This window comes from Tenrec ecaudatus, chromosome 12 (genome assembly GCF_050624435.1).
Source record: "Tenrec ecaudatus isolate mTenEca1 chromosome 12, mTenEca1.hap1, whole genome shotgun sequence".
NCBI classification, from domain to species: domain Eukaryota; kingdom Metazoa; phylum Chordata; class Mammalia; order Afrosoricida; family Tenrecidae; genus Tenrec; species Tenrec ecaudatus.
The window spans coordinates 42,337,106-42,363,741 of NC_134541.1; the positions used below are offsets into that span (position 1 = coordinate 42,337,106).

The following is a 26,636-nucleotide window of genomic DNA, read 5'->3' on the forward strand; positions in this document are numbered from 1 at the left end:
AATTGCAAGCACATCTCAAATGCAGATTTGATGCATTAAATATTGGTGAAAGAAGCCCCGATGAACTGTGGGATGACGTGAAATACATCATTCATCTAGAAGGCAAAATGATTAAAAGATGGGAAAGAAAGAAAAGGTGAAAGTGGATGTGGGAAAGGACTGAAACTTTCTCTTGTCATAGAGTAGCTAAGGCAAATGGGAGAAACAATGAAGTCAAAGAAGTGAACAGATAATTTCAAAAGGCAGCTTGAGGTCACAAAGAAAAATATTATAAGTATTTGAAATGTTCAAAGACTTAGAGTTAGAAAACCAAAAAGGAAGAATATGCTCAGCATATCTTAAACTGAAAGAAGTCAAGATAAAATTCAAGCCTCAGGTTGCAAGATAGAATCAGTTTATGGGCAAAATATTGAATGAATGCAGGAAACATCCCCAAAGGAGAGAAAGAATACAGAGTGACTCTACCAAAAAGAACTTGTCAACATTCAACCATTTCAAGAGGGAGCACGTGAGCAAGAACCAATTGGTGCTAAAGGAAAAAGTCCAAGCTGCACTGGATGCATTCTCAAAAACAAGGGTCCAGGAATTGATGGTGTACCAATTGAAGTGCTTCAACAAGCTGATGAAGCTCTGGATAAACTCACTTGCCTTAGCTTGGAAATTTGGAAGACAACTGCTTGGCCAATAGACTGGAAGGGATCCATCTTTGTACCCATTCCAAAGAAAAGTGATCCAACAATACTCAAATTATAGCACAGTATCATTGCTATCATATGCAAGTAAAATATTGCTGAAGACCATCCAGCAATAGTTGCAACAATAAATTGACAGCAAGCTGCCAGAAATTCAGGCTAGATTCAGAAAAGAACGTGGAACAAGGAATATCATTGCTGATGTCAGATGAATCTTGGCTCAAAACAGAGAAAGAACACTGGAAAGATGCTCACTTGTGTTTTATTGACTATGCCAGGACATTTGGTGTATGAATCATAACAAACTATGGATAGCCTGGAGAAGAATGGGAATTCCAGAACACTTACTTGTGCTCATGTGGAGCGTGTACGTGAATCTAGAGGTAGCTTTGTGAACACAATAAGAGAATGCTACTTGGTTTAAAATCAGGAAAGGTGTGCAACATGGTTGTATCTTCTCCCCATAGCTATTCAATCTATATGCTGAGTGAGTCATCAGAGAAGCTGGATTATATGAAGAAGAATGTGACATCAGAAAGGCTTATTAACAACCTGCGGTGTGCAGATGACCCAAAGTGATTATAATTTGAAGCATTTCCTGATGCAGATCAAGGAATGCTGCATTCAGTATGGATTGAAACTTAAATGTAAAGAAAAAGAAACTTAATTAGAAAACAAAAGTCCTTATAGTGAAACCTACAGATATACAGTCATCATAACAGAGAAAAGGTTGGCATTGTCAGGATCTCATCTTGCTTGGATCCACAATCAGTGCTCATAGGAGCAGCAGTCTAAGAGATCCAAGAACACATTGCATTGGGTAAATTTGCTGCATCAGATCTCCTTAAAGTGTTGGAAAGCAAGATGTTACTTTGAGTATGAAGGTGCACTTGCCCAAGCACTGGTATTTTCATCCCCCTCATATGTATGTGGTAGTTTGGATATTGAATAAGGAAGACAGAAGAAGAATCGATTCATTTGAATTATGGTGCTGGTGGAAAATATTGAAAGTGCCACCAATTGCCAAAAGAACAAGCAAGTCTATCTTGGAAGAAGTACAACCCAAATGCTCCTTAACATCAAGTGTGGTGAGATTCTGTCTCATGTACTTTGAACATGTTATCAGGAGAGACCAGTCCTTGGAAAATGACTTCATAATTGGTAATAGAGAGGGACAGCGAATGAGAGGAAGGCCCACAAGGAGATAAGAATGGACACAGGGGCCGCCACAGTGGGCTCCCACGCACAACCAGGCGGTGCCTCATTCTGTGGTGCATCGGATCACCGTGCTTTGGAACCCACTCCAGGGTGCCTAGCAACAACCAGCCTGACCTTTGCTAATATTTTCAGTATCTAAATAAAGTTGGGATTTTCTTTCTTTGAAAGTGTCCTTTGAGTTAAATCTTCCAGGTATCTGTGTTTCAGGTTTGTAATTGTAATGATGCTTTTAGTTTAAACCTACGGTTTTCTCTAGCAGTTAAAGAAGCCAATCAATAGACGTCTAGCATTCTAAAAGATCCAGAACAGAGGTCAGATCCAGAATGACAGTAGTTCTACAGACTGTACTAGTTTCTTTGAAAGGTTAGAATTATGACAAAAGGTAGGGACAATTTATTCTAGATCAAATGATGTTTAAGAGACCTAACCAAATACAGTACAGATGTGACCTTTAGTTGCCCCCTGCTTTGAGGTGAAGAAGATAGTGATGTACATCGTGTTAACCATTGGAGACGTGAATATGAGCCGGTTGTTGCACTAGTTGAGGTGTTAGTGTTTTGATAATGTAGGAGTATGCTCCTATTTGGGAGAGCATACCCTGACATGAAAAACACTGCCATCGAGTCAATCTTGACTCTTGGGGACTCTGTCCGACAGGGTAGAGCTGCCCCTATGTGTTTGCAAGACTGTAACTCTTTACGGGAGTAGAAAGCCCTGTCTTTCTCTCTTGAAACTTCTGGTGGTTTTGAACTATAGACCTTGTGGATCAGAGCCCCATGCATAACCACTAAGCCATCAGGGATAAAGTGTCACAATGTCTAATTTATTTTGAAATGGCTTATCAAATATGTCTGTTCAATGTGGAAAAATATTCACCATTGTTGAACTTAGGTAGTGGGTTTGGGAGTTTTTGTGACAAAATGTTTCTCTCTTCTGAATGTTTGTACTTTTGCGTAATTGTATGAGTGATGATATAAATGAGAAAGTCATCTCAAAGAGCGATTGGGGTGGGGGAGCCCCGCTGGCTTCCCTGAGCCTGCCTTGTGATTTGGGAAAAGACTTTGCTGGAGGAGAGCCAAGCAGGTGGTGGGTGGAGGCCACTGGTAAGGTGCTCACCTACCAGGACTTTCCTGTTGGCTCAGCCGGTCACACAGGCATTTTCCCCAGCTCTCCCATGAATGGGTGTAATAACTAGGGGTTAGGGCTTCCTGCTGTTGTGCACCATTCCACAGACTCCCCTTGGCAGTATTGGGGAAGCTCAAGTTCCCTCGGCTGTGAGTCCACTGGAAAGCAAGTGAGGCTCGATAGTTTGACAGTAAGAACTCCCAGTCGGATATTTGCTCTCAGACTCCTGGGACTAGGAAATAGAAGAACCCATGTAAGTGACCGCTCCCGCAAGCACGTTCCTCACTGGAGCACTGTACTGCTTACAAAGAATCGGCTGCCTTGCTAAGGCAGTGTGGAATCTTGTTCAACCCTATTTGATTTTTTTCTTGTCAGTGTTTTGCCTTCTATTCAGAAGGTCTCCCTATTACTAATAAAGCCAAGTTGATTCTAGGCAGAATATAAAATAAAACAATCCCAGAACCTCGGGTTCATTCTTAAAACATAGATGTTGTTGACTGGGCGGCTCTTCTTTGTTTTGTTTCAGTTGGGGAACCAGAAGAAAGTGAATTTCATCTTTGGGGGCTTCCAGGGGAGTTCTCAGTGCAAGAGTGGTAAGGGCATGAGTGCTTTACAAAGAACAGGACCCAAGAGGTCGCCTTGCTGCCCTTAGAGGAGAGGGGCAGAGGTGAGGAGGCCCTGCTGGCAATGGACAGTCACGTGGCTTTAAGCAACTCAGAAAGGCTTGGAGATGTCAAAAAAAAGTGTATGAACAAAATGGAATTAAAGGATAACAGAATTTTTACATGGACTTTTGAAGCCCCTTTGTCGGTTATTTCTAGAGTTGCACGTACTTGAAGAGTCCTAGTGGAAAGATGCTTTCGTTGCACAACTATCTACATTTCCACCCCAATCACTGCCTGTGTTTAATGACAACCCTTTCAAGTTTAGGAGGACCATACGTCAATGTGATACATAAGTGATTCATAATCTTGGAAAACCTTGCTGAGGTTTTTCTGTTTTGCCAAACCCTAAAGGCTCCCCCAACCCCCTCCACCACCACCCCCACTCCCCCACCGCACCACACCACAGCCAGCTCTTACCACCTGAGTCTGTTGTACTTAGGAGACTTGTGTAGCAAGCTGGGAAGTGGGGCCTAGAGGAGACCAAGCACAGGGCCTCCTGGACTCTTGGCCAAAATGGTGTTTAGCTTTCGAGAATATAGAGAATTGCTTTCAACCAAGCTAAGTACAGAATCATAATGGCCTGCTGATCTCTGAAGATGATTTTAGTAAGCGCAAAGATAAGAATGTCTTCTGTATCTCTACTTGTTATCTATGAACCCAAATTCGCTGCCATAGAGTCAGTGAAACACATTACCACCCTCCTGTGTGTTTGTGAGACTGTTAACTGTTTACAGGAGTAGAAAACTCTGCCTTTCTTCAGCAGAGCGGCTGGTGGTTTTGAACTGCCAACCATATGGATCATAACCCAGTGCATAACCACTATACCACCACAGCTCCCTGAGCATTTTATGTTCAATACATTTCAGCAAGCAGTACTGTTCTGTGTACATATAAATCAGTGCCGTGAGAAACAGCACAAGCACGTTTGGTGTTTAATTTCTCTTCAAGTTTCTCTTTACACAGTAACATTTCATATGAGTAGTGGATTTTGGATTAAGCACGTGGAATGTCTTTTTCACACGTTACACTTGCCAATTCCAACTGCGGTGTTAGGGATTTTCTCCCCATTGAAGCTCCCAATAACAAGAACTCTAGGAAGGATTCCTTTTAACATAACCTTATCCCAGGGTGGGCGCGAGAGTGAGGGCAAATACCCTCAGGCCCTAGTAGTTTTAGCAGCCAACCACTGAGGTCCAATTTGACTCACACTGCTTCACTTTCCTCAGTGCGAAGACTTCATTGTTTAGCAGACCAAGGAGGATGTGCAGCTCGGGGAGGGACATCTCCAGATCTCAGACTCCCTGAAGTCAAATGTGTAGTTTTCCTGGTCAGTGTTATTGCTAGGCGTTTTGTACCAGGAGGGTTTTGTTTTTGTTTTAATTTGAACGTGCCATCTTCATCTTCATCCGTGAGTGCTGTAAGCATAAATGCAATTTCACCACAAAGGCAGAATGACTTGAATATTCCTTATGCTTTTGGTAACCCCTTTGGAAGACGCTAGTTACAAACCATTACTGTAGAGATCGATTTTAAATCTCGCTGCCTGTTGGTGAGCCCCACGGTGTTAAGGGCCTCTTTCCCCCAGCAGCAGGGCAAGAGAACAGCTGAGGAAGTTACTTCCTCTCACAGTAACCTACGAAAGGAAGAATTTGCTTTCAAGCAGCCAGAGTAATGGCGATGCTGTGCACGCTTTGGTTGACATTTAAGGCAGAAGCAAACCATGTAGCCAAGATGCACTCCATTTTCAAGTGTTATTAAGAAGATACCTAGTTCATCGACATTGATCTCTGGATCACCTCTTCATAGGTGTCACTATAGCTTCAGAAGCCTGGTAGCGGAAGCCATGCTGCTGTCAGTTTGTTTAGACAGAGCATCCGTTCTGGAGTCACTGGTGTCCTGGAGCTTTCTGTTAGTGTGGCAGGAGGGTACTGACTGTAGAGTGGTTTCGGAGCAGCCATAACCGTGAGCTTTGGGAAGACTGATGATCTGGTGGGGGGGTCACCCCTGGCAACTCTGTCTTCCAGATTCATGCATAAAGGACTGCCTGGCAGAGAGGCGATTTTCTGAGGTTCTCACAGAACCTGGGGACCCTCCCCACCTGCTGATGAACCTTTCATTCTGGATTCTACCAGAAAGTACTCAGCTGTGTTAAGCAGGAACTTTTTTACTTAACCTGAGAAAAACAGTCTAGAATCACACATCATTCCTCTAGCTCCTGAATGCTTCCTCCCCTCCTACTACCATGACCCAGTTTTACCTTAAAAATCTAGCTAGACCAGAGTACACGGATTGGTACAGGTAAGAGCTCACCACACATGGAGTTCAGAACAGATAAAACCCTCGGGAGCAGTAGTGGGAGTAGTGACATGAGGATAGGGGGAGGGCGGGGGGAAGGGAGAGGTGGAGAAAAGGGAACTCATCACAAGGTAACAGAAATGTGGGTAAAGGGAGACAATGGATAGTGTTAGACACGAAATAACAATTATAAATAATTGATAAAGGATTCATGAGCGTGGAAGAGTGGTAGAAGGAATGGAAAAAAGAAGAGCTGACACCAAGGACTTAAGTAGAAAGAAAATGTTTTGGAAATGTTGATGGCAACATATGTACAACTGTGCTTAATACAATTGAATGATGGAGTGTTATAAGATTTCGTGTAAGAGTGCCCTAAGAAAATGATTAATAAACAAAAACAAGAGAGTCTATGGAAAGGGTGAACCCCAGCCAAGATGGGTGAGTTGAGGAAGCAAGGAAGGACTGTGCTGGAACTGCTCACGCATCGTTTGAAATTCTCCCGCCACTCATAGAGGTGCATGATAACAATATTATCTCCATTTTTGCAGATGGGAGTATGTATTGCTTTGGGCTAGGCTTCTTTTGCTTGATATTATATTTGGGGTGTTTTATTTATCTGTTATTTTTGCCTATAGTTGTTCATTCATCTAAAAGGGAATGTAATTCCAATGTATGACTCTATCATAAGTTTGTGTTTTGTTTTTGGCGAGGGGGGCAGTTGTTGGTTGGATGTTTGAATTGGTTCCTGTTTGGGACTATTATAAAGAGCGCAGTAATGAACACTGTATGTTCACGCTTCTGTTCAGCTTTGGAGGATACTCACACTTTTCTTTCCAAAGGGGGTGTATGAATGTGCATTCCCAATGCCATGTATGAGAATTCCAGTTGCTCTCTCTTCTTGCCAATACTTGGTAATGTCTTTTTCACTTAGACCATTCTTGTAAGTTGGAGAGGATTTCATTTTCTCTTCTGTTAAATGGTTTTTTATCTCGTGGAGTATAAAAGCTTTGCTGTACTTGAATTCAGAGAACCCATTTGAGCAAAATACAGACATCTTGAAAAATGTTGTAAATGTTTTTATTTTTATTTCCCCTCCTGTGAGCTAGTAAGCATTAGAAGATACATAAGTAAGATCAATGTACTGACTCAGACGGAATTAATCATTCCATCTTAAGAGGACTGGTTTTCAGGCCTGCTAGTCAAATCCCATAATTTATTTCATTTTACAGATGAAGTGACTGAGCCACTCAAGGGACTAGGGCACAGGGATAGGTCTCCTAGATGAGCCAACATTGTACTGTTTACCCCTTCCTCTCGAGCAAGACTTTCTATTGATTCTTCTTTCATTTGCCAAATAATTATTGAATGCATACTTTGTGGCAAGCACAGGCCTGGGCCCCTGGGATTCAGTGGGCAAACAAGCTTATAATCAAATGGTGTTTTCTTCTGTTTTCACAGGCTACGGCTTGCAAATCACAGCTTACTTCCTCAAGAGAGGAATACGCCTTCGCTGTATCAGGGGCTCACCAAGTGCTGGTAAGGAACAAATTTCTTGGGTCATCAAGCCTTTTGCCCAATCAACTTGCTCTGGAGATTAAAAATAAAGAGTGAAGATGCCTACTTGCTTCAACTACCTTAAGACAGTTGAAATAGTAATATAAAATATTGTCAAGCACTTGTAACTCCTATCCTTCCAAATTTCACTGTGTTCCTTGCCCGTGTGAGCGCAGTGAGCCACACTGGGCTTCAGCATCTGGTTGAACTGTGACTCACTTCTCCAGCGTGGAGCTCGTGGGTATCTTAGAGAATGCTTCCAGAGTGAGCTCGTGGGTATCTTAGAGAATGCTTCCAGAGTCTGAGCCATCACAGTGTTGTCTCGGGTGTGACAGAGCCACCATTTCCCCAAGTCAGCTTGTTCATTGAGGAAATTAGGTCAACGTGTGCAACAACTTGGGCTTGTTGTTCTCTGAGTTTACCTGCTCATTGGAAAGAAAATCCTTCTTAATGTCTTTGAACTATTTTGGTATGTAAATTATGAAATGAGGACATTGAAAAATAATTTTCAGTGCTTTCCTCTCAGCATCTTTACAAGTATCAATGTTTTCTTAATTTTTAGTGATGCTTGAATGTATTGCCCTCTTAATGGCGAGCATTTTGTGTAACTCAGTAAAATCAGGAAGCTATTGCTGTCTTGCAAATTGCTACACTTCACTCTGCTGTAGTTGTTAGCGGCCATCAGGTCAGCCCCCTTGTGCAAGAAGAGCAGATCATTATGTCCGCTTAGGTTTTCATTGCTGGTTTTCAGAGGTAGATTGCCAGGCTTTTCTTCTTAGTTTGCCTAGTTGGAAAAGTTCCTATGAAACCTGCCTAGCATCATAGTAGCGCACCAGCACCCACTGGCAGGTGAGTAACGACTGCCTGTGAGATGCACTGGCCAGAAAGCAAACTCAGGTCTCCCAAACCTGCTCACACATCAGCTGAAAACCAGAACCACTGCCAGCAACTCAGTTCTGACTCATAGTGACCCTGGAAAGATCTTTGGAAGCTGCATCTCTTGACAGGTACAGATAGCCTCAACTCTTTCCCTCAGAGCAACTAGTGGTTTGGGACCACCGACCTTTTGAGTAGCAGTCTAATGCTTACCCACTTTTCTCTGTCGGGGATGCCTGTGTCTTTGCATCGTGTCAATGTTAGCATGAAACAGCTCTCATTATGACCCAAACAAAGAAAAGGGATGTAGGGGCTGATTTCTGTTGATACAATACTTGGTACTAAAACGTTTTGTTAAATCTACCATTATAATATTCATAGCTTTTAGACAAGAAAATGGAAGCACAAACAAGGGATTATTTGACATAACTGATCTGATCATTTTTATTATAATTCTGATCCATTACTAAACTATCGTATTTTATCATGATTTTTTGGTAAATAATAAACTATGGCAAATTTTTTTATCATAAATGTCTAATTGTGTATAAAAGGCTTCATTTATCAGATTCAGAATATCTGTATTCAACAAATTGCTCACATAGCAGAGGGAAGTTGTATTTTTAGAAAAGTGACTTCATTTCTATTATAAATATGATACATGTGCTTAATGAAAATGTGCAGGCAACACAACCAGGTATAACGAAGGGAGGAGAAGCCCTCTGCACCTGCCCAGCGGATACCTTGTTAGCTTCAGCTACAATTCACTCAATTTTCCATACCCAGAAGTCAGTGGCTGTGCTTTAAGAAGTTGTAATAGTAGATGACCGTGGTTATGGGGCCCTGCTGACATGGTGGTTGCACATTGGGCTGCGATCCACAAGGTCAGCAGGTCAAAACCACCAGCCGCTCCTTGGGAAGAACGACAGCACTTTCTACTCCCATGGAGTTACAATCTCAGAAACTCACAGGGGCGGTTTTACCCTGTCCATCTTATGGCGGTGAGTGATTCTGATATAAAATTGTCTATTATACTGCATATTATTATTATTATCATTAATTCCAGACCACGTCTTCTTTTTTGATAGCCTGATTACATTCGAAGTTTGCCCCTCTGGTTTAAGTAACCTCTTGAAGTCTAGTTAGACAAGGAGATGATAAGTAATCTAACTAGTGAGAGGTTTACATGTTTTTATATGTTATTTAATGTTCTGCCTCTCCCCATTATGTAAGTCTGCACACTCATTAGAAAATGTTGATTCTATTCCCCAAATGTGAGTCTGAGCAGAAAACAGCAGACTGACACAGAGACGACTTCAAAGGCCCTGCCTGGGGCTTTCATGTGATATATTGGTCCAGGGGCTCAGGTGGACCGACCAATTTGCAGCCTCCTCTCCACTCCCCAGAGCTTTTTGCCTGCCCTGCCCTGCCCTATTGCTGGCAAGCACTGAAAGAAGGGAAGGGAGTGGAGACACGTGTCTTCCACAGACATAAAAAGTTCTGCAACTTAAACAAGCAGAAGGACTGAGGACTTAGCATTTCTGTATAAAGACATGTTAGTTTTTGATGTCTTTAACAACTTGATTTTCTTCATTTTGTACAGAACTCTGTGTGTTCCCCGACAGATTTGTGGTCTGTGTAAGTCAGCTCACAGTCGGTTGTGATCTTGTGGCGAGTCAGAATAAAGAATTGGTATGTATGGAAATTATTCTATTAACATTGTAAAAGAGGGAACCGGGATTGTCTTCTGTTGTCATTTGCCCAGTAAGCACTCCACATGCATTTTAAGGGGCCCAAGTTATCCTATTTTTCATAGTGATATTGATTAATTGATTATTTTCCCCCTGAAGACCCCTTAAATATTTAGTTTAATTAGCAGGATCTTTCCCATATCAATTTTAAGCGAGAAAGCAACCCATCACAAAACCCATCATAGTGCCTAAAATAGTAGTTAAATGAAATAAAGCAAAGTCCTCTAAATTAAATGGAGCAAAACCCACGTGTTTCAACTGGAAGCTTTCTTTGGGGTCAGTGGCTTTTAAATTTTATTCCATGTGAATCACTGACATTTTCATGAGACCCAGTACTTTTCCCGAGTGTATTATTTCCTAGCTGATAGATGGTTTACGCTTACATGTTTCTCTCTCTCTCTCTCTCTCTCTCTCTCTCTCTCTCTCTCTCTCTCTCTCTCTCTCTGTCTCCGCCCCCCCTCTCCCTTCTTCCCTCTCCCTCTTCCCTTCTCCTTCTCCCCCACCCCCTTGCTGCTAACTTGTAAGTTCTACTAGGGATTACTCATATGTTTCATTGGAGTTATCTGTTCAGACAGATAAATCCAGAATACTTGCTTATAATGTTTCAGCATAACAGATTTGCCTTTTAAAGTTAACAGCTGCACTTGAATGTCTTCCTGTGTACATACATGCACGCTCATGCTCGCGCACACACACAGAGTCCATCAGCAAACACATCATGGAGCTCACTGAAGGCACGATTGCGTTCACCTGAACTAAAATTTTTTTTCTTGTTTCTTTTTGGATATATGACTTGAATCTTCAACAAAGAGAGAGAAGTAAAAAGAAGTGTAGCAGTCATTAACATCATTGTGAAGTGTTGCATAAGCAATATGCTTCAAAATTGTTTCTAGTAATAATAGATTAGCCCTAATGTTTACTTTTATATATGCATGAAATTTGGCCCAGGTAGTCTAAAATCAATTTATCTTAAGTAAATACCAAGGAAGAGAGGTCAGGAGTGAAACCCTTGAAAAGAACCCCTGGAAGAATAAAGAACAGAGAACTAGGATTGAAACCCAGATTTGTCCTTTTGAGCAGAGCCCTTCAGCATGCCAGGGCGGCTCCTGATTTGCCTTTTTCATCCATTCTCAGTGCCCTGAGGTATACACACTAAATGGAAGGAAGGAAACCAAGCTAGTGAAGTGCCGGGTATTTAATTATTCTTTGACACATTTACAAGATGTCAAATTATCTCAATAAGTTAAAAACTACTAAAGTAATAATGTTATTGACATACAGCTATCAGATACTGCAGCTTAGTTCATTCTCAAAGCGAAAAAGAGATTGATCTGTGGTGTAAGAAAACAATAATGAATTGTATTGGGAAGAAGTATTGCTTTCAGGTGTAATGTAGGAGAAAATAGCTCATGTATCTGATATGAAATATTAATAGTTATTATCTTAAATGACTGAGAGAAATAAAGCATTATCTCAATATAAGTGAAGTCTCACTGCTCATTGGGGAAGCACTGGTATTTTGCAGATGTATGTTTTCAGTAGCTGCTGTCATATAAATACTGTTATCTGGAGGGTTGCCTACACATGGAGAATTGTATTTCTGAGAAGGTAACCATTCTGACCCTTCTCCACGAATGAGTTCACTTTCCTTACCTGTAAACTGCTCTGATGACAAGACTCTGTTGGACTGAACTGAGTTAGTTTATAGGGAAAATACAGGTTGCCTCCTGAGGGTCTTTCATTGTTTGGAGTGCCTTCAACGTGGTCAGTCTGGGTGCCTTCAGCTGCTCCTCTGCCCGCTCTCATCCTCCCTTCCCATGCGCCTTTTCTAGCTACTTACCACTCAGCCAGGACCCAATACCTCTCAACAGCATCAAGCTCTGGGCACCCCTCTTATTTAGGAACCCCCACTCTACACTTCCCCTCCTCGCTTCCTGAAGCACACTCTTCCTCAGGCCAGTGGTGCCTGTGCTGGGGGTGAGGTGCCGCTGCCTCCGAGTGGATTCCAACTCATTGAAACTCCCTAGGAACTCTAAAATCGCTGAGTCAAGGAAGAGGCCCTTTCCCACAACTTGCCCATCAGGCCAAGGCTGCAATTCTTACACCAGAAGTGCCTAGAAGGTTTATCCTCATTGATATTTGACCTCAGGAGAGTCTGCCCATATCGATTTTTTAAAGATCAATATGCCGTCTGTCCCTCTCAGAATTTCCCTGGACCAGAAAAAGGCATTCTGACTCCTTGTTACATACCATCTGTGCCAGGCTTGTGTGTGTATTTCTTGAACCTGAAGCTTTTGGTTTGTTTATCACTTTACACTGACCTTCATCAAAGGGCAGGATACACCTTATACTCTTTTGGTAGTGATTTACAAGAACCAGTTGACTGGGCCATGTCTGGGAAACTGATTCCCCAAGTGATATTAGAGATACTTTCTTGGTGATAAACTTTGAGTTATTTTCTTAGTAACTGTTCACTTAATTCCTTGTGGCTGGGGACTGAGTAGTCCTCAGGTAACAGCCGGATGTCTCACTAGTGCCATTGCCTTCACTCGGGATTCCTTTTCCACTATTCTGTTATTTTCCATGTGGGGCATCTTGAGTGGCAGAATGAGAACTTCCTAGGCAATCTGGGCATGCTGATTCAGGATGACCCTGCCTGGGGATTCTGCTAACCTGCAGACAAGGAAGCCAGCTGCACTCCGCTCTCGCCCGCTTCATCAAGGTGGTGCACACACAAAGCCGGCTGTTGCAGATACGGCAGTGCAGAGGGAGTGCAAGCCCCCTTCCTGGGGAGGCAGACCTAACTGAAACACCAGAGAGAGAGAGAGCTGTTCCCTGCTGTCCATACTGCTCCCAGTCAACTCCAAGATGATGGTGCGGGGTGATGCTCGTGTTGCAATAGCTCTGCCCTAAGTGCCCATCTGCTATGGATGTGGGAATGGGGATGTGTACTTTGGGGAAGAGAAGGCATGATTATGAAGTGAGTCATTGTATTTTTCTTACTCAAATTTCTCATAAGAAATCCCAAAGCCCTTGAAGCCTCCGTCTCTGACCTGCGGCTGGCAGTGCAACAGGCAAGTCCTTTTGAGAGTATGACCCTTCGTGTTTTGTTTTGTTTTCTTTCTCACACCTCTTTTTCTTCCCTGGAAACATGAAGAGCAGAAAGCACATCTCTATTGCAGTCCGTCATATTCCAACAGTACTTTCTTTCATAGGTGCCCGTCCAGCTTCCTGTGTAGAAGTTATTTGCTTTCTTAGATGTCTAACCCTGGAGTTTGGGGGAAATGTAATCGTATCTCGGTTCTCTTTGTTAAAGTCTGGCACATACCATAGAATTCTGTGTATCTCTGTATCTGTTCAAAGTCAGCAAAAAACGGCTGTCTTTCGGGGAGCTGGCTATAGCTGCTTCTCCTGACCTCCAGAGACCCATTTCATCTGCTCTTACCACAGAGGGTGGTACCGGCTCGGGGCTGGCTCACAGACGCTGCTGGCCTGGGGGAAAAGAAAAGCCAGGCAGGACCCTTGCCTTGCCCTCAAGAAGCTTGCAGCCCTGTGGTTCAAGGGTACTGATGGGTATCCTGGCATTCTAAAGAGTGCCATTCAGATAAAGCCTCCTTGTTTCCCCTAACAATTGTGTCTGTTCTATACCTGAGTCCAAAGAGATACAAATGGGTCCTTTTGAACATCAAAAGGAACATCCAGAAATTCTTCTTAGTTTTACACCTAAGCTGATAAAAGTTTGTGATGCTTTTGAAAAGGTAAAAATGACATTTAGTCCAAGTGCTGCCTAAAAATAAGCACATACAAGAGGGTACCCCCCAGAACACAACAACAACCTGGAAATAAGCTCCGCTGGGCGGAGTTTTCATAGCGTCCGTTTTTCCCACCGGCAACTCGTGCTGAGTGAGTGCACCCGCTGCTGTCACCTGAGAAGGTTCTCTCTGGTCACAGTGAATTTTTTTCATAAAAGTAGTTTTGCTCAAGCCTCATTTTTTGTGATGGCCTATTTAAGAGCACAGTGTGTGGCTGTGAAATTTTGTTTCCTGCTCTGTAAAAATACCACTGAAACTGTTGTGATGTTGAACACAGTGTACGAGGACAGTGCGATTGGGGAAAAACTCAAGTGTATGAATGGTTTCTTGTTTCAGAAAAGGTGAAGTGTCAATTGATGACAAATCTTGTCTGGATGTCCGTCAACTTCGGAATGGTTGAAAAGGTTGACTCGTAACACATTTGAAGTCCACTCCACCAGTTCTAACTGTTAATCAAGTCTTCTATTTAAATGTTCTGAAAAGATAGTGTGCCACAAAAAATGGCCTGATTTGTGGCAGATGGGGAACTGGTTTTGCCATCACGACAATGCACCTGCTCATGCAGTCATATCAGTGCACCTGTTTTTGGCAAAAAAAAAAAAAAAAAAAAACTGCCTCTCTTGCCCCATGCACCTTACTCCTGACCTCACTCCATGTGGCTTGTTTTTGCTTCTGTGGATGAAGAGGGACATGAAAGGATAGTGATTTGATTTAGAAGAGGTGAAAGAACTGTCAGTCATCCAAGCAGATGAGTTTGAAAATGTTTTCAGGAATGGACTCGCAGATTTGACAAATGTATTATACGATGTAATGAACTTTGAAGGTAATGAGATTGTTTTGTAAAAAAATCAAATACAATACAGAGCTTTGGGAGGGGAAAAATCCAGTTTGGGGGGGAGTGCCCCCAAATGTGTTAAGATATTTGGGTTCTTTACATTACATTTGGCAAAGCTGTGAAGATAGCTGGCAAGGCTCTGCAGAGGTTCCCCTGGCAAGGTGGACAGCACCAAGTCCTGCTGCAGCTTCTTGTCAAGAGAAAAGCAGTGGGAATCTCCCCACAAGAGACCAATGTAAGCCCCAAACACGTCCCCTATTCAGACTGCTGTTGAGCGTTAGGGAACTCCCCTGCTAGTTTCGAATATATAATTGAAATGAAAAGGAATCTCAAGAGACAATAAATGATCCTAGTTCAGGTTTTCAGTCTGGCTGTTGCTTTCTGCAACTGCACATCTTTGAATCTCTGTGGGCCTTGTCTCTCCTCTCAGTCAAGGGACAGGATATCAAATTTTCTCAAAAATTCTTTCTTCCACTGAATTTCTGTCAGTGGCAGCAGATGAAATATAGCCAAGCAATAACTCTAAAATACTGCTGCACAAACGAGAACTTGAAGATTAAAAAAGTTGTGATACACAAGAAAATAAAATTGGGGGTACAATTCTATTCTACTTCATAGTGCCCTTATAGGGTTGCGCTGCCCCTGAGGGTCTCCAGGGCTGTGAATCGTCATGGGAGCAGACTGCCACAGTTCTCTCCCAGGGCTTCTTGTCTTAGCCAAGAGAAATGGAAAGTACAAGGAAGTACATTTTAAACCTTCTGTTGTTAGGATGGAGGTAATAAATTATATTTGACTAGGTAATAAACTACTTAGTATTTGATGAGAGTAATAAACTACTTAATATTTGACTATGACTAAGTTCTGTACCCTAACGACAAAACTATTTAACTTTCATAAGAGAACTTTGGCATAAATGTAAATTAGAGCATTTGGGGAAAGATTTTTCTTGCATTAAAAAATTAGATAGATGACTTTTCCAGGTTTTTAGTGATGTGTATCATAGACTTAAAAAAGAAATCCATTCTTCTTCTATTTCTTATTGTATTTCTTAAACCAGACCAGTGGTGAATTTTATAGACGATATTAGCAAGATCTGCTTCTGCCCTTGGGACAGTTGCTTGAGTGGGAGGAGCTGCTTTCATTTTTCCCATAGAGTTTTACCTTAGTATTCACTTAATAACTGAGGTGTTTTTAAAATTCTGATTATATTATAGAGGGGTTGGGGTGGGGGAGAATCCCAATACAGTAAAACCCAAAATGCCAGAGCCTGTGTAAGATGGAAACCTGTCAGAGAAGGAAAAGTCAAATCAGATCTTTTTCACTAGCAGAGAGCAGTAGGCAAGTTGTAATACTGGACCCTGTTAAAGTTAGAAAACTTGCAAAACCCAGAAAAACAAGGGGCCTCACTCTACCTCCAACTCTCACAGATGTCGCTCTGTATAGAAAGTTTCTGTATAGAAACCCAACAGTAACCGCGGCTAATGACATCGCCTCTGCCCTGCCATATTTCATACTTGATAACTGAGGTCCCATATATTTCCTTGAAACAAGACTCCGTGTGTTTGTTAATACTATACTTGGGCCCATTTATCTATTGATGGGCTTGTGTTTCACACACTCCTTGGTATAGCACGAAGAAAACAAAAACCAATGGCTTCCAGGTAGACTTTGCCTCATGGTGACCCTGTGTGTGTCAAAGTCAAACTGTGTTCCACGGAGGTTAGAATGGTTTGTTTTGTTTCAGAAGTAGATTGCCAGGCCTTTCTTCCAAGGCACACCTCAGGTGAACTGACACCACCAGCCCTTTGGTTAACCTTGGAGTGCATAAACCTTTTGCTGACTATGTAAGAACTCCTATATTGGTGTCCCTAGCTGCTGTCAGGTTCATTTTTGACTCAGGTCACGTGCCCTGTGACCAAGTAGAACTGTTCCACATGTTCTTTGGGCTGTGATCCTTATAGAAGCACCTCCAGATTGCCAGGTCTTTCCCCATGCAGAACCACTCTGCCACCAGTACACCTGCCACTGCTAAAGGAGCCTTATATCAGGAGTCCCGTAACAACTAGGCTCCTCTCAGGACCATGCTCTCTTTTTGTTGCTCCGCAACAGGACTTCCTGGATGCCCCGCTACCAAGCCTGTCACTGACCTCTCTCCTTTTCTCGTCCCCTGTGGCCCACAGGCTCAGGATCAGACACTGTCAACTGAGAGTTGAGCAGATTTGAAGCCGTGCACTCAGCGGGATGTGTGAATGGGAAATTTTCCTTGGGGGGCGAAGGGGAATGCAGCAGCCAGCACCAGGGCTTCCAGGTGGACAGTAGGGCTTCCAGGTGGACAGTACCAGTGGAAGGGCCAGCAGAGGGATGCAGATGTTCTTTATTGGTTTGATCTTCAAAAATAATTTTTTCTGGACTATGACAAAGAACCCAAGGAAAAAATATCAGATGAAATAACATTTTAGAAAATTAACCTGCCCTTCACTTATACATCCCAGTAGCCTGAGGTGATATAAAGTATCACCTGATATAAAGTATCAATATCAGATTTTAATGACAAGATGATTCATGCCACTGTACCCATTCTTTGCTGATCAAGTTAGAACAGAATGTATCGGGGCCCTTGTAACCCTCTGTCCTGTCATGCAACATGCCTTGTGCAGGCACTTCTAATCCCCCTCTGATGACCTCTGGAGAGGGTAGATTTAACTGGCAGACACATGCCAGGCAATAGAGTTAATGGAAATGGATCAGCTTTGAAATGAAAAAACCCGATTCTGGTGACCTCCCTCCCTGGTGACCTTAGCAAGTGCCTTGGCTTCTCAGAGGATCGGTACGCTTCATGTGAGGCTAGAGGAAGGCTCGTGCCTGCTGGGGGAGCCTTTCCCCGCTTCCCTAAGGCTCACATGGGAGAGTGAAGTGGAAGTGGCCTGTACACTCTGAAGTGCGTATGCATAGGCATCACTGCTCGTCGTTTCCTCAGAAGAATCCGTTTAAACGTGATTCATTCCAGGTCAGCAGATGGCCCGGAAGCTTCTCCTCCCTGCTGGAACTGGGAAGGGGCCTGTTCACATTGGGTAGAGTTTCCATGTACTGTTCGCCTCCACTTTCAGCACCGTCTTCTTTCAGAGTTACAAAAATTGAAGGGCCAACAAGCTAAGTGATAACCCCCCCCCCCCCCACGGGCCTAGTAGACAGCAGTAGAAAGCAGAATGTACTAAGGACATAGACCTGACATAAACCTGTCAGAGCTCTGTACCCAGTATCTAGACCAGCGGTTCTCAGCCTGTGGGTCATGACCCCTTTGGGGGTCGCCCAGTTCATAACATTAGCAAAATTACAGTTATGAAATAGCAACGAAAATCATTTTATGGTTGGGAGGGTCACCCCAACCTGAGGAACTGTATGAAAGGGTTGCGGCATGAGGAAAGTTGAGAATCACTGCTCTAGAGGAAGAGGAAAGCCAGAGTGACACCCACCCAGCTAAATGCTTTTTATTTCTGCTAGCTTCCCATAGAACCGTGATGAAATGCAGCATTGGAGAAAGCACCTAGTCACGTCTCTAAGGTCCATTAAAAATAAAACTAAAAAACCCCTCTGCCATCAAGTCCATTCAAGCTCATCGTTGCCCTATATAGGAAAGTTTCTGACACTAACTCTTTACAAGAGCAGACAGCCTCTTCTTTCTCCTTTGGGATGGCTGGTGGGTTTGAACCGCATGCCCTGTAGCTAACAGTCCAACACTTGTCCAGCAGAGCCACCAGGGCTCAGTGGTTTGGAAGTGCAGACTTCTCCGGCCTGCATTACTAGAAGCCTGTGGTCATCGAAATGCCTGCAGTGGGTACACAGCTAGAACTTGATGTGCGAGCCACTGATTGTGGGCAAAGAAGTAGGTGATTTTTAATTAAGAACTAATTTTCCCTTGGAGACGATAATGTCGTCAGTTTGTCCAAAAGCTGTTCCTATCCTAAAATCCCAGGCTTAGAAAAGAGGGCCAACTGGAGCTGGGTTGAAATGAGACAGAGTCATCTGGAATGTCTTCTCACAGGCTCTTCTGCCTCCTTTCCCTCAGGGAACAGGACTTGTTGCATGCCTCTTGGCCAGCCCTGGCTCATACTCACCCATGTCCCCTCTGGAAAGTTTGGACGGTACCATTGCCACCCCGATGGAGACTGTTAACCTTGGACACCTGTAGGGTTTGACAACTTTGAACCACAGACCTCTGTGGGGGAAGATGTTTTGGACAAGAAGGTCCCCCAAAACTGGGCTAACTCTGCCTGTGATTAATTCCTATAACTTTATATTTTTTCACAGTTCTTATCCTACAACTCATGAACGCCCTTAAATTGGAAAAAAGAAAAAAACTTATGATGTTCTGGTCAAAGTTAAACTACTCTCCATCTGATTCTTAGAATGGTCACTGAGCCTCTTGACATCAAGGAGCAGGGGTTGATGTGTCCCAGCTTCATCCCTCCCACCTAGTACCTGGCACCCGAGAGCGGGCTAAGGCTGGTCAGGGTGGATTGTCAGGTTCCTGAGAGTAGGGGAATGGAAACTGGAAAATCCCAGTGAAGTGTGTGGACTTCTTGCAGAATAACTTCCTCGATTTTTATAAAACTGATTTCATATTAGGTTCATTTTGCTTGCAGTTCTTTAGTGGTACTTCCCTAAACCTTCCAAAGACCAATTCAGGGTGATTTCTTCTACAGAAAACAACTTACAAAGAGAAACCTTTATTTTTATTAAAGATCATTTGATTGGGGCCTCTTATATCTCTTATCACAATCCATACATCACTTGCATCAAGCATGTTTGTACATATGTTGTACATATTTTCTAAACGTTTACATTCTATTTGAGTCCTTGGTATCAGTTCCTCTTTACCCTCTCCCCTTTCCACCCTCGTGGCCCCTTGATAAATTATGAATTATGATTATTTTCATATCTTACAACCACCGCTGTCTCCCTACCCCCATGGTTTCTTCCCCACTCCTCTCTCCACCTTCCCCTTAGCCGCCTGCTATTGCTACTCCCATGTCTGTACCTGAGGGGTTTCTCTGACCTGGATTCCATGTGTCGTGAGCTCTTTTCTGTACTAGTGCACATGCTCCAGCCTAGCCCACAGTGAAAGACAGGGCTGGGGTCATGATAGTGGAGGGCGAGGAAGCCTCAAGGAACCTGAGGAACATTGTGTGTTTCGTCAGTGCTATACTTCACCCTGGTTGACTCATCCCTTCCTTGCGACCCTTCTGTGAGGGGATGTCGGATTGTCTACAGATGGTTTGGGGTCTCTGCTCCGATCCCCCTTGTTTTCAACAATATGCTAAAAAACTGTTTTAGAGGGAGGGCAGAAAACCTAGAGCATTCACTCCCCATCCAGGGGCAAGCAAGCCTGTACTCTGCTCCCCCTCCGGGACCTGCCCTTTCTGGAGAAGGCAGGGAAGGGGCTCGCGTGAGAAAGCCCTGGAGAAAGGAGATTTGCCCGTCTCAGTGGGGACTGGGTAGAGGACTTAGCCTCATCCAGCATCAGCTTCCTTGCCTCTGAAACGGTGGGGGTGAAGGTGGAGGGAGGGACACATCATGTCTTGTCTGCCTAATAGGCCTCTTGTGAGGTCTCATGGACCCAGTGGTAGTGGCAGGTGCAAGGAGCCCTGGTGTGATGTGTGTTACACTGTTGGGCTGCTAACTATAAAGGTGAGTGGTCCAACCCACCGGTCACTCTGCAGCAGAAAGATGAGGCTGTCTACCCCTGTAAAGATGTACAATCTCAGAAGTCCAAAGAGGCAGTTCTACTCTGTCCTTAGGGCTCGCTGAGTCACAAGCTAATAGATGGCAGTGGGGTTTGGGTTTTGGTTTCAGTGCCTGTGACCTTAGTAGTGGTGCCGTGCTAAAGTTCTTGTCTTCCCTTTGGGAGACTCAAATTTAATTTCCAGCCAATAGGCTTCAAGTTCAGCTAGCACCTATCTGTCAGGGAAGGTTTGCGTGTCTCCATGATGCTGAGCAGCCGTCCATGGAACTCCAGACTAAGGGTGAATAGGAAGAAAGGCCTGGTCACCTACTTCCTAAAAAAATCAGACCATGAAAGCCCAATGGCAAACACTACTCCAGTCCCATTGTGCACTGGGTCCCCATGACTCAGGAGTTCACAACAGCTGACAACATCCACTGTCCCTATATCAAGTGCGTTGTCTACGTGTCTTACAAACCAGGGCTGGCCATCGTGACCGTCTTCAGAGACAGTGCTTTCCACTCACAGTGGAGCTCCAAGGAGGCCGCTTTCACTTTGCTTCAGTTCCTTGGAGTCAGTAAGCACGCACTGGTATGTTTATGTCCTTTCTTTCAATTGTCTCTGATGAGTCTAAGGCTTTTCCCTTTCCACTGCCTTCGCTTATTAATTGTCAAGTAAATTGAGAACGTATTAGAAGTGCAATTGGGAAAGAAAGACTAATTCCTCATTGTACGACATGTGACTTCCACATGGCCAGGTTATATGGTGGTCTAGGGGAGTGTTTGCTGTCTTTTTTCATTCCCTACCTGAGTTCCTTGTCTGGGTTAACCCAACTTGCCACGTCCAATTTCAGTAAGCCGGTGCTTCTGAAAGTCATGAGGCACTCCCCTGCGAGAGTGATCTTTCCTGCTGCTTCATTACAAAAGTCATACAGAATTCTAAAGTTGTTCCAGTTTTATACTTCATACTATAATTTGTTCCCCACATAATCTTGGTAATGTATTACACTTTTATTCCGCTATTCTTGTTTGTTACAGGCTTGTATTGTTCGCAAAGGGTTTTCATATACAATAACTATTCAGTACCAAAAAAACCGAGAAGAGATTGTATCAGTCTTGAACCTTTTAGTTTTCAAGGGACAGGAAGCCCAACTCAAAATAGCTTACCAAAAAAGGAAGGGTTTGGGCTCATGAGCCTGAAAAGCACAGATTTCAGGTATGGCTTGATCAAAGGCACAAAGAAGATCACGCAGTCTCAGGTTCTCACCCACTCTTGACTCTACTTCTGTGTTGGCCACATTCCCAGCCACGTACATGTGGTGGCCCTGGCAGCTCTGAGGGCATGCCCTTCCAGTGGAAAACTGCAAAGACCTATTCCCACGACAATTGTGGCTCATGCAAATCCCAGGAGATCATGAATTCAGTACTCCATTTGTTGTGAACTGAGGTCACTAGCCTATTTTGGAGTTAAGTGTGTAGAAAATACATCTTGAAACGCATGAACATTGGCTGGTTGGGTGAGGGGAATGCTATTCTTGAGAAGAAAATTGGAGTGTTGTCTCAGGAAACAAGGGAGTATCCAGTGAAGAGTTGTTATTACCATCCCCCTTTTTAATTCCTTAGGAAACGGATAGTCACATGATAACTGGCTTGTTTATCTCTCAGCTGATAGTGACGACCAAGAAGATGCCAAACACAAGGGTCCTTTCTCTCTTCTTCCAGCTCAGACCATGTTGACAAGTGAGAGTGCGATCGCAGCACAGTGGTCTTAATGAGTGCTCCTAATGAGTGTGTGGTCTTAGACCCTTAGTCTTTTGGGATCTCATTCTTCTTATGTGTTGAATAGGAATGATAACCTCCCTGTGGAATATGCCATAGAATGCAAATTAGATATTGGGATAAGGGCTTTGAGAATCGTGTAAGTATCCGACATATTCAAGGCATCCAACTTGCCTTCTTACTGAATCCCATGTGGGTATACAGGTGTTAAGGTTTGTTTCTTTGATGATAATGTCAAGAAAGCTTGTTCAAAGCATTTGAGTTTCCAAAGTGTGCTTCATACACCTAAATGCATTTCGGAGTTCCAAACTAGATGTTCCAAGATAGATGTTGAGTCCAATGGGGGTTGAGAAACAGGTGCTGGGACACAGGCCCACTGAGTGTTCAATGGGAGACTCTGGTTCCTCGTGCTTCTGTGCTCACAGCTCTCCTCTACAGTCCCGCGTGCGTTGCTCTCCATCGATAAGCTCTGGGAATGCAAGGCTCAGCACATGTGACCAGGAAGAACTGAGATAAGGTAACATTTAAAATGTAATAGAAGACTTTGCATGCCAATATTCTAGTGTGAATTACCTAATTTGAAAATCTTGTTGGGCCATGAATTATTTTCATTTAAAAGCGAATAAAAATGAAAACCACATACATAACCAGGAGACAATATATCTTTCAAAAGATAAAGGTGGAATACCACAATAGTACCTTTAATACTTGATAGTGGTTAATTGCTGGAGAGTCAGCTGTGACTCGTGGTGACAATGTATAATCCACTGCCACTGAGTAGTTTCCAACTCAAAATGACCCCACAGGACAGAGTAGAACTTTGGCTTTTCCAAGACTGTAAATCTTTATAAAAGCAAACAGTCTCATCTTTCTCCCAAGGAATGAGGAGGCTTGAATGACAAACTTTGAGATTGGAAGCCAAACACTTAACCCAGTCACCGTGCCACCATGTTTCGACATTGCTTGACCCTACCTCATGATCGTTGATATGTTTGAGCCCGTGATTGTAGCAGTGGTGTTGTGCCTGTAATGTAGGGAGCTCATCTTTCATCGCTAAAGAAAACAGTAGCTTATTGCGATCCATAAAGTTTCTGTTGATTAATTTTTGGAAGTAGATTACCAGTAAACTTTTCATGTTAGTACGTCTTAATCTGGATGTTCCACTGAAACTTGTCCACCGTGGCTGATAGCATCATAGCAATAGGCAAGCCATATAATGTGACAACTTGAGGAGCAGGTTGTTTCTGTTATGCTTAGGTGCTGTCCAGTTGTGACCCTCTCTCTGTAAAAGAGTGCAACACTGCCCAGCCCTGAGCAACCACTGCGATGGGTAGATCCTTTGTTGCACCGCTGGGTGGATCTGTTTCACTATGGGTTTCCCTCTGTGCTGGTGACCCTCTGCTTCTCTCAGAATGAGATCCTTCTCCGGACGCTAATTTCTCGTGGTAACATGTCCAAAGTATGTGCCTGGGAGGTTTGTCCTCCTCATTATTTCCAAGGAGCCTTCTGGTTGTACTTCCTCCAAGAAGGATTTGTTTATTCTTCTGACAGTCCACGGCACTTCCTTTATTCTTCGCCAGCAAAGAAGCATCCGTTCTTCTTTAGGCTTTCATATCCATGTTCAGCTTTCATATGCCACCACGGTGACATGTGTGCTTTTGAACGCTTTAAAGAGGTCTTCTGCAGCAGATCTGCTCAGCACAAGACTTCATTTCATTTCTTGACTGTTGCCTCCATGGACATGGAAAGGAAATCCTTGACAGCTTCCATCTTCTCTATTTATCGTGATGTTGCTCACGGGTTCCTTGACATTGAACTGGGATCTAGATGGAAGGCTGTAGGGTTTGGATTGGTCAATACCCCTTTTCACTTTCAGCAATGAAGGTTGCTAATGACCGGTTGTTCATGCTCCTTCCCAGTCATGGTCTTGTGCTCTTCTCCAGATGGTCCCACTGTCTTGCCTACTTGCTCAGCATACAGATTGAGTCTGCACCGTGAAAGTATACAACCCTGATGCACACCCTTCCTGATAGTAAATTATGCAGCATCCCTTTGTGACGCTTGAACAAAGATCTCCTCTTCTCTGCACTGGGGCTGCCTACGCACCTTCTGGAATCATCATCCTCTGAGTGTTACACATAATTCATTGTGAGCCACACAGGCCATACTTTTGCTTAGTTACATCAACAACCACAGCTCTTGGTAGTGAACAGTAAATACTACTTTGAGAAAAACCTTAATATTATTAAAAGTTTTTGTGTTTCATTTTTATTTTCCTCCCTTATTGCCTTTCTATGAGGCTCTATGATTCTGAACCCCGTCCAGCCTTGGTTGCAGATGGTAAGAAGACCAAAGCAATAGGTAAGCAGTTTGGTTGCTGTAAACCCTGCCTGACCTGTTCACCTACTGTGCTCTGCAGGTGACTAGTCTTCTGAAAGCATAGCCGCAAGCACCTGCTCCGCTGGACTGCAACCTAGACCACTCTGAATGTCCCAGAGGTTCTGGCCAGATGCTGGAGGACTGGCAGCAAGAGACTCCTGCCCAGAGAGGCCTTTTTTTCGTCTGGGTAGCAGCATCTCCATCTGCGCTGCTTGCCCATGCTGGCTCAGGTTTTCACCTGCAACACAGCACCTATCTCACCAGTCCATTCACAGTCACACTGTTGCAAACACACATAGCACCAGAATCAGAGCAGCCAGCCCAACACACAAGACTGAGTCCAGAGTCACTGCAGGCTCCTTTTTCACAAAGTCCCACTCATCTCGCCTCCACCCACTTCTGGTTCTCCGCTGATACAAACCTTGATGCAAAGGGTTGCCTAGACCCGTGCCAACCAATACTGTAAGTGCTAGCCAGACATAGCTACTGAATATTTGGAATAAGGAGAAACAGAATGAACGTGCTAAAAGGATAAAATAGGCTCTAGATTTTTATTTCTCCTTAAAACATCACCACCACATGACAACGATGTATTTTTTGTGTATTTGGCTTTTGTCTTCTTTAATGAGGTGGAAATACCATGAGAACAAGGACGTAGTTTGGGAGTCCACGCCCTTTTTTCTGAAGGTCTCAAACAGTGCCTAATAGAGCTCATTCATTGTTGCCTCACTAGATGGTGATGCCACCCAACTCTGCTCGGTGATCACTCCATATCCCTTTAGGGTAGAAGTTTATTCATTCAATTGGGTATCAGAATCACTGGGGAGCTTGTCTAAAACTCATCTACCCTGGCCTCACCCCTAGACAATCCCTAGGTAGTAGAATCTGGGGTTGAATCCAGAATAGATTAACCAGCTCTCTGGGTGGTTTTGATGTGTGGGGTCTCCAGGCCACACTTTTCAAATATACCTTTTTGCAGCTATTAAACTGCTACACTGCTTTCTTAGATGTTATTTCTATGTATGTAAACCATAACTTGAATCGATATAGATACTTTAGCACCACCCAGGTTACACAATAGTTGGAAAGTGGGGCTGCCTGCTGCTGCACAGATTTATAACCTTGGAAACCCCAGGGAGCAGTGCCCCATCCTTAGGGGTGCTATGAGTCAGAATTGACTCCACGGCCATGAGTTTGATTGGTTTTAAGAGCCTCACCCCAAGTCTCATGAATCAGAACTTCTCAGAGGGAGTCCTGGGAATATATGTTTTAAAGAATTCTGTTGGTGCCTCTGATGCACTGTGAAGAGGTGACAAAGTCAAGGGCAGGAGTTTTCTGTATGTTTTTTTAGCCTCCCGTCACCCCACCCCCACTAGACCAACAGTGTTCTGTTCAAAACAAGTGTTCAGCAAACCATGATGGGGTGAACTCCTTGCTTTATACTCAATTTTAATCCATTTCTGTGAATTGAACTACCTTTTCAAACAATGCCATTCTCTGAGTGGAGGCAACAAGTGCGCCCTAGTTACCCACCTGATTCTAGGGAAGACCCTCCTGGAAGACCTTTCTATCTAGGAACTTAAAAAGAGTTTCCTAGGTGCAGTCACCCGCAGCATTGAAGTAATGCCACTCCCCACCCTATTCAAACATTCAAATACTCACCTGGTCCATGGGGCACTGTGTCCTCAACCCTGAGGGACAGTCACGGGTGTGTGGAGCCTTCCCAGAGGTGGCGATAAAAGGCCGCCTTTTACCGGGGGCCTGCTTGGCTTGCTCACATGACTGAGGAGAAGAAAAGACCTCGTCTGGGGCCAGTGACCTTTCCCTGCTTCTGTTTGGTTATACTCTGGAACGATAACGTGATACTCCATACAGATGCAACGTTTTAAGGTTAAAATACCTAAAGAATCCCCAAAAGTAAGTAAATGGGAGTG

The 26,636-nt window shown here is 43.6% G+C and overlaps 1 protein-coding gene across 2 annotated transcripts in view; it reads left to right on the forward strand.

Moving 5' to 3' along the window:
* SLX4IP (SLX4 interacting protein) overlaps positions 1 to 26,636 on the forward strand; it is a 225,776-nt gene that overhangs the window by 186,493 nt on the left and 12,647 nt on the right. For both annotated transcript variants that reach the window (XM_075563993.1, XM_075563992.1), the window contains exons 6-7: positions 7,454 to 7,531; positions 10,029 to 10,117. In XM_075563993.1, the coding sequence (XP_075420108.1) occupies positions 7,454 to 7,531; positions 10,029 to 10,117 (167 nt within the window). The remainder of the gene's footprint in view (positions 1 to 7,453; positions 7,532 to 10,028; positions 10,118 to 26,636) is intronic.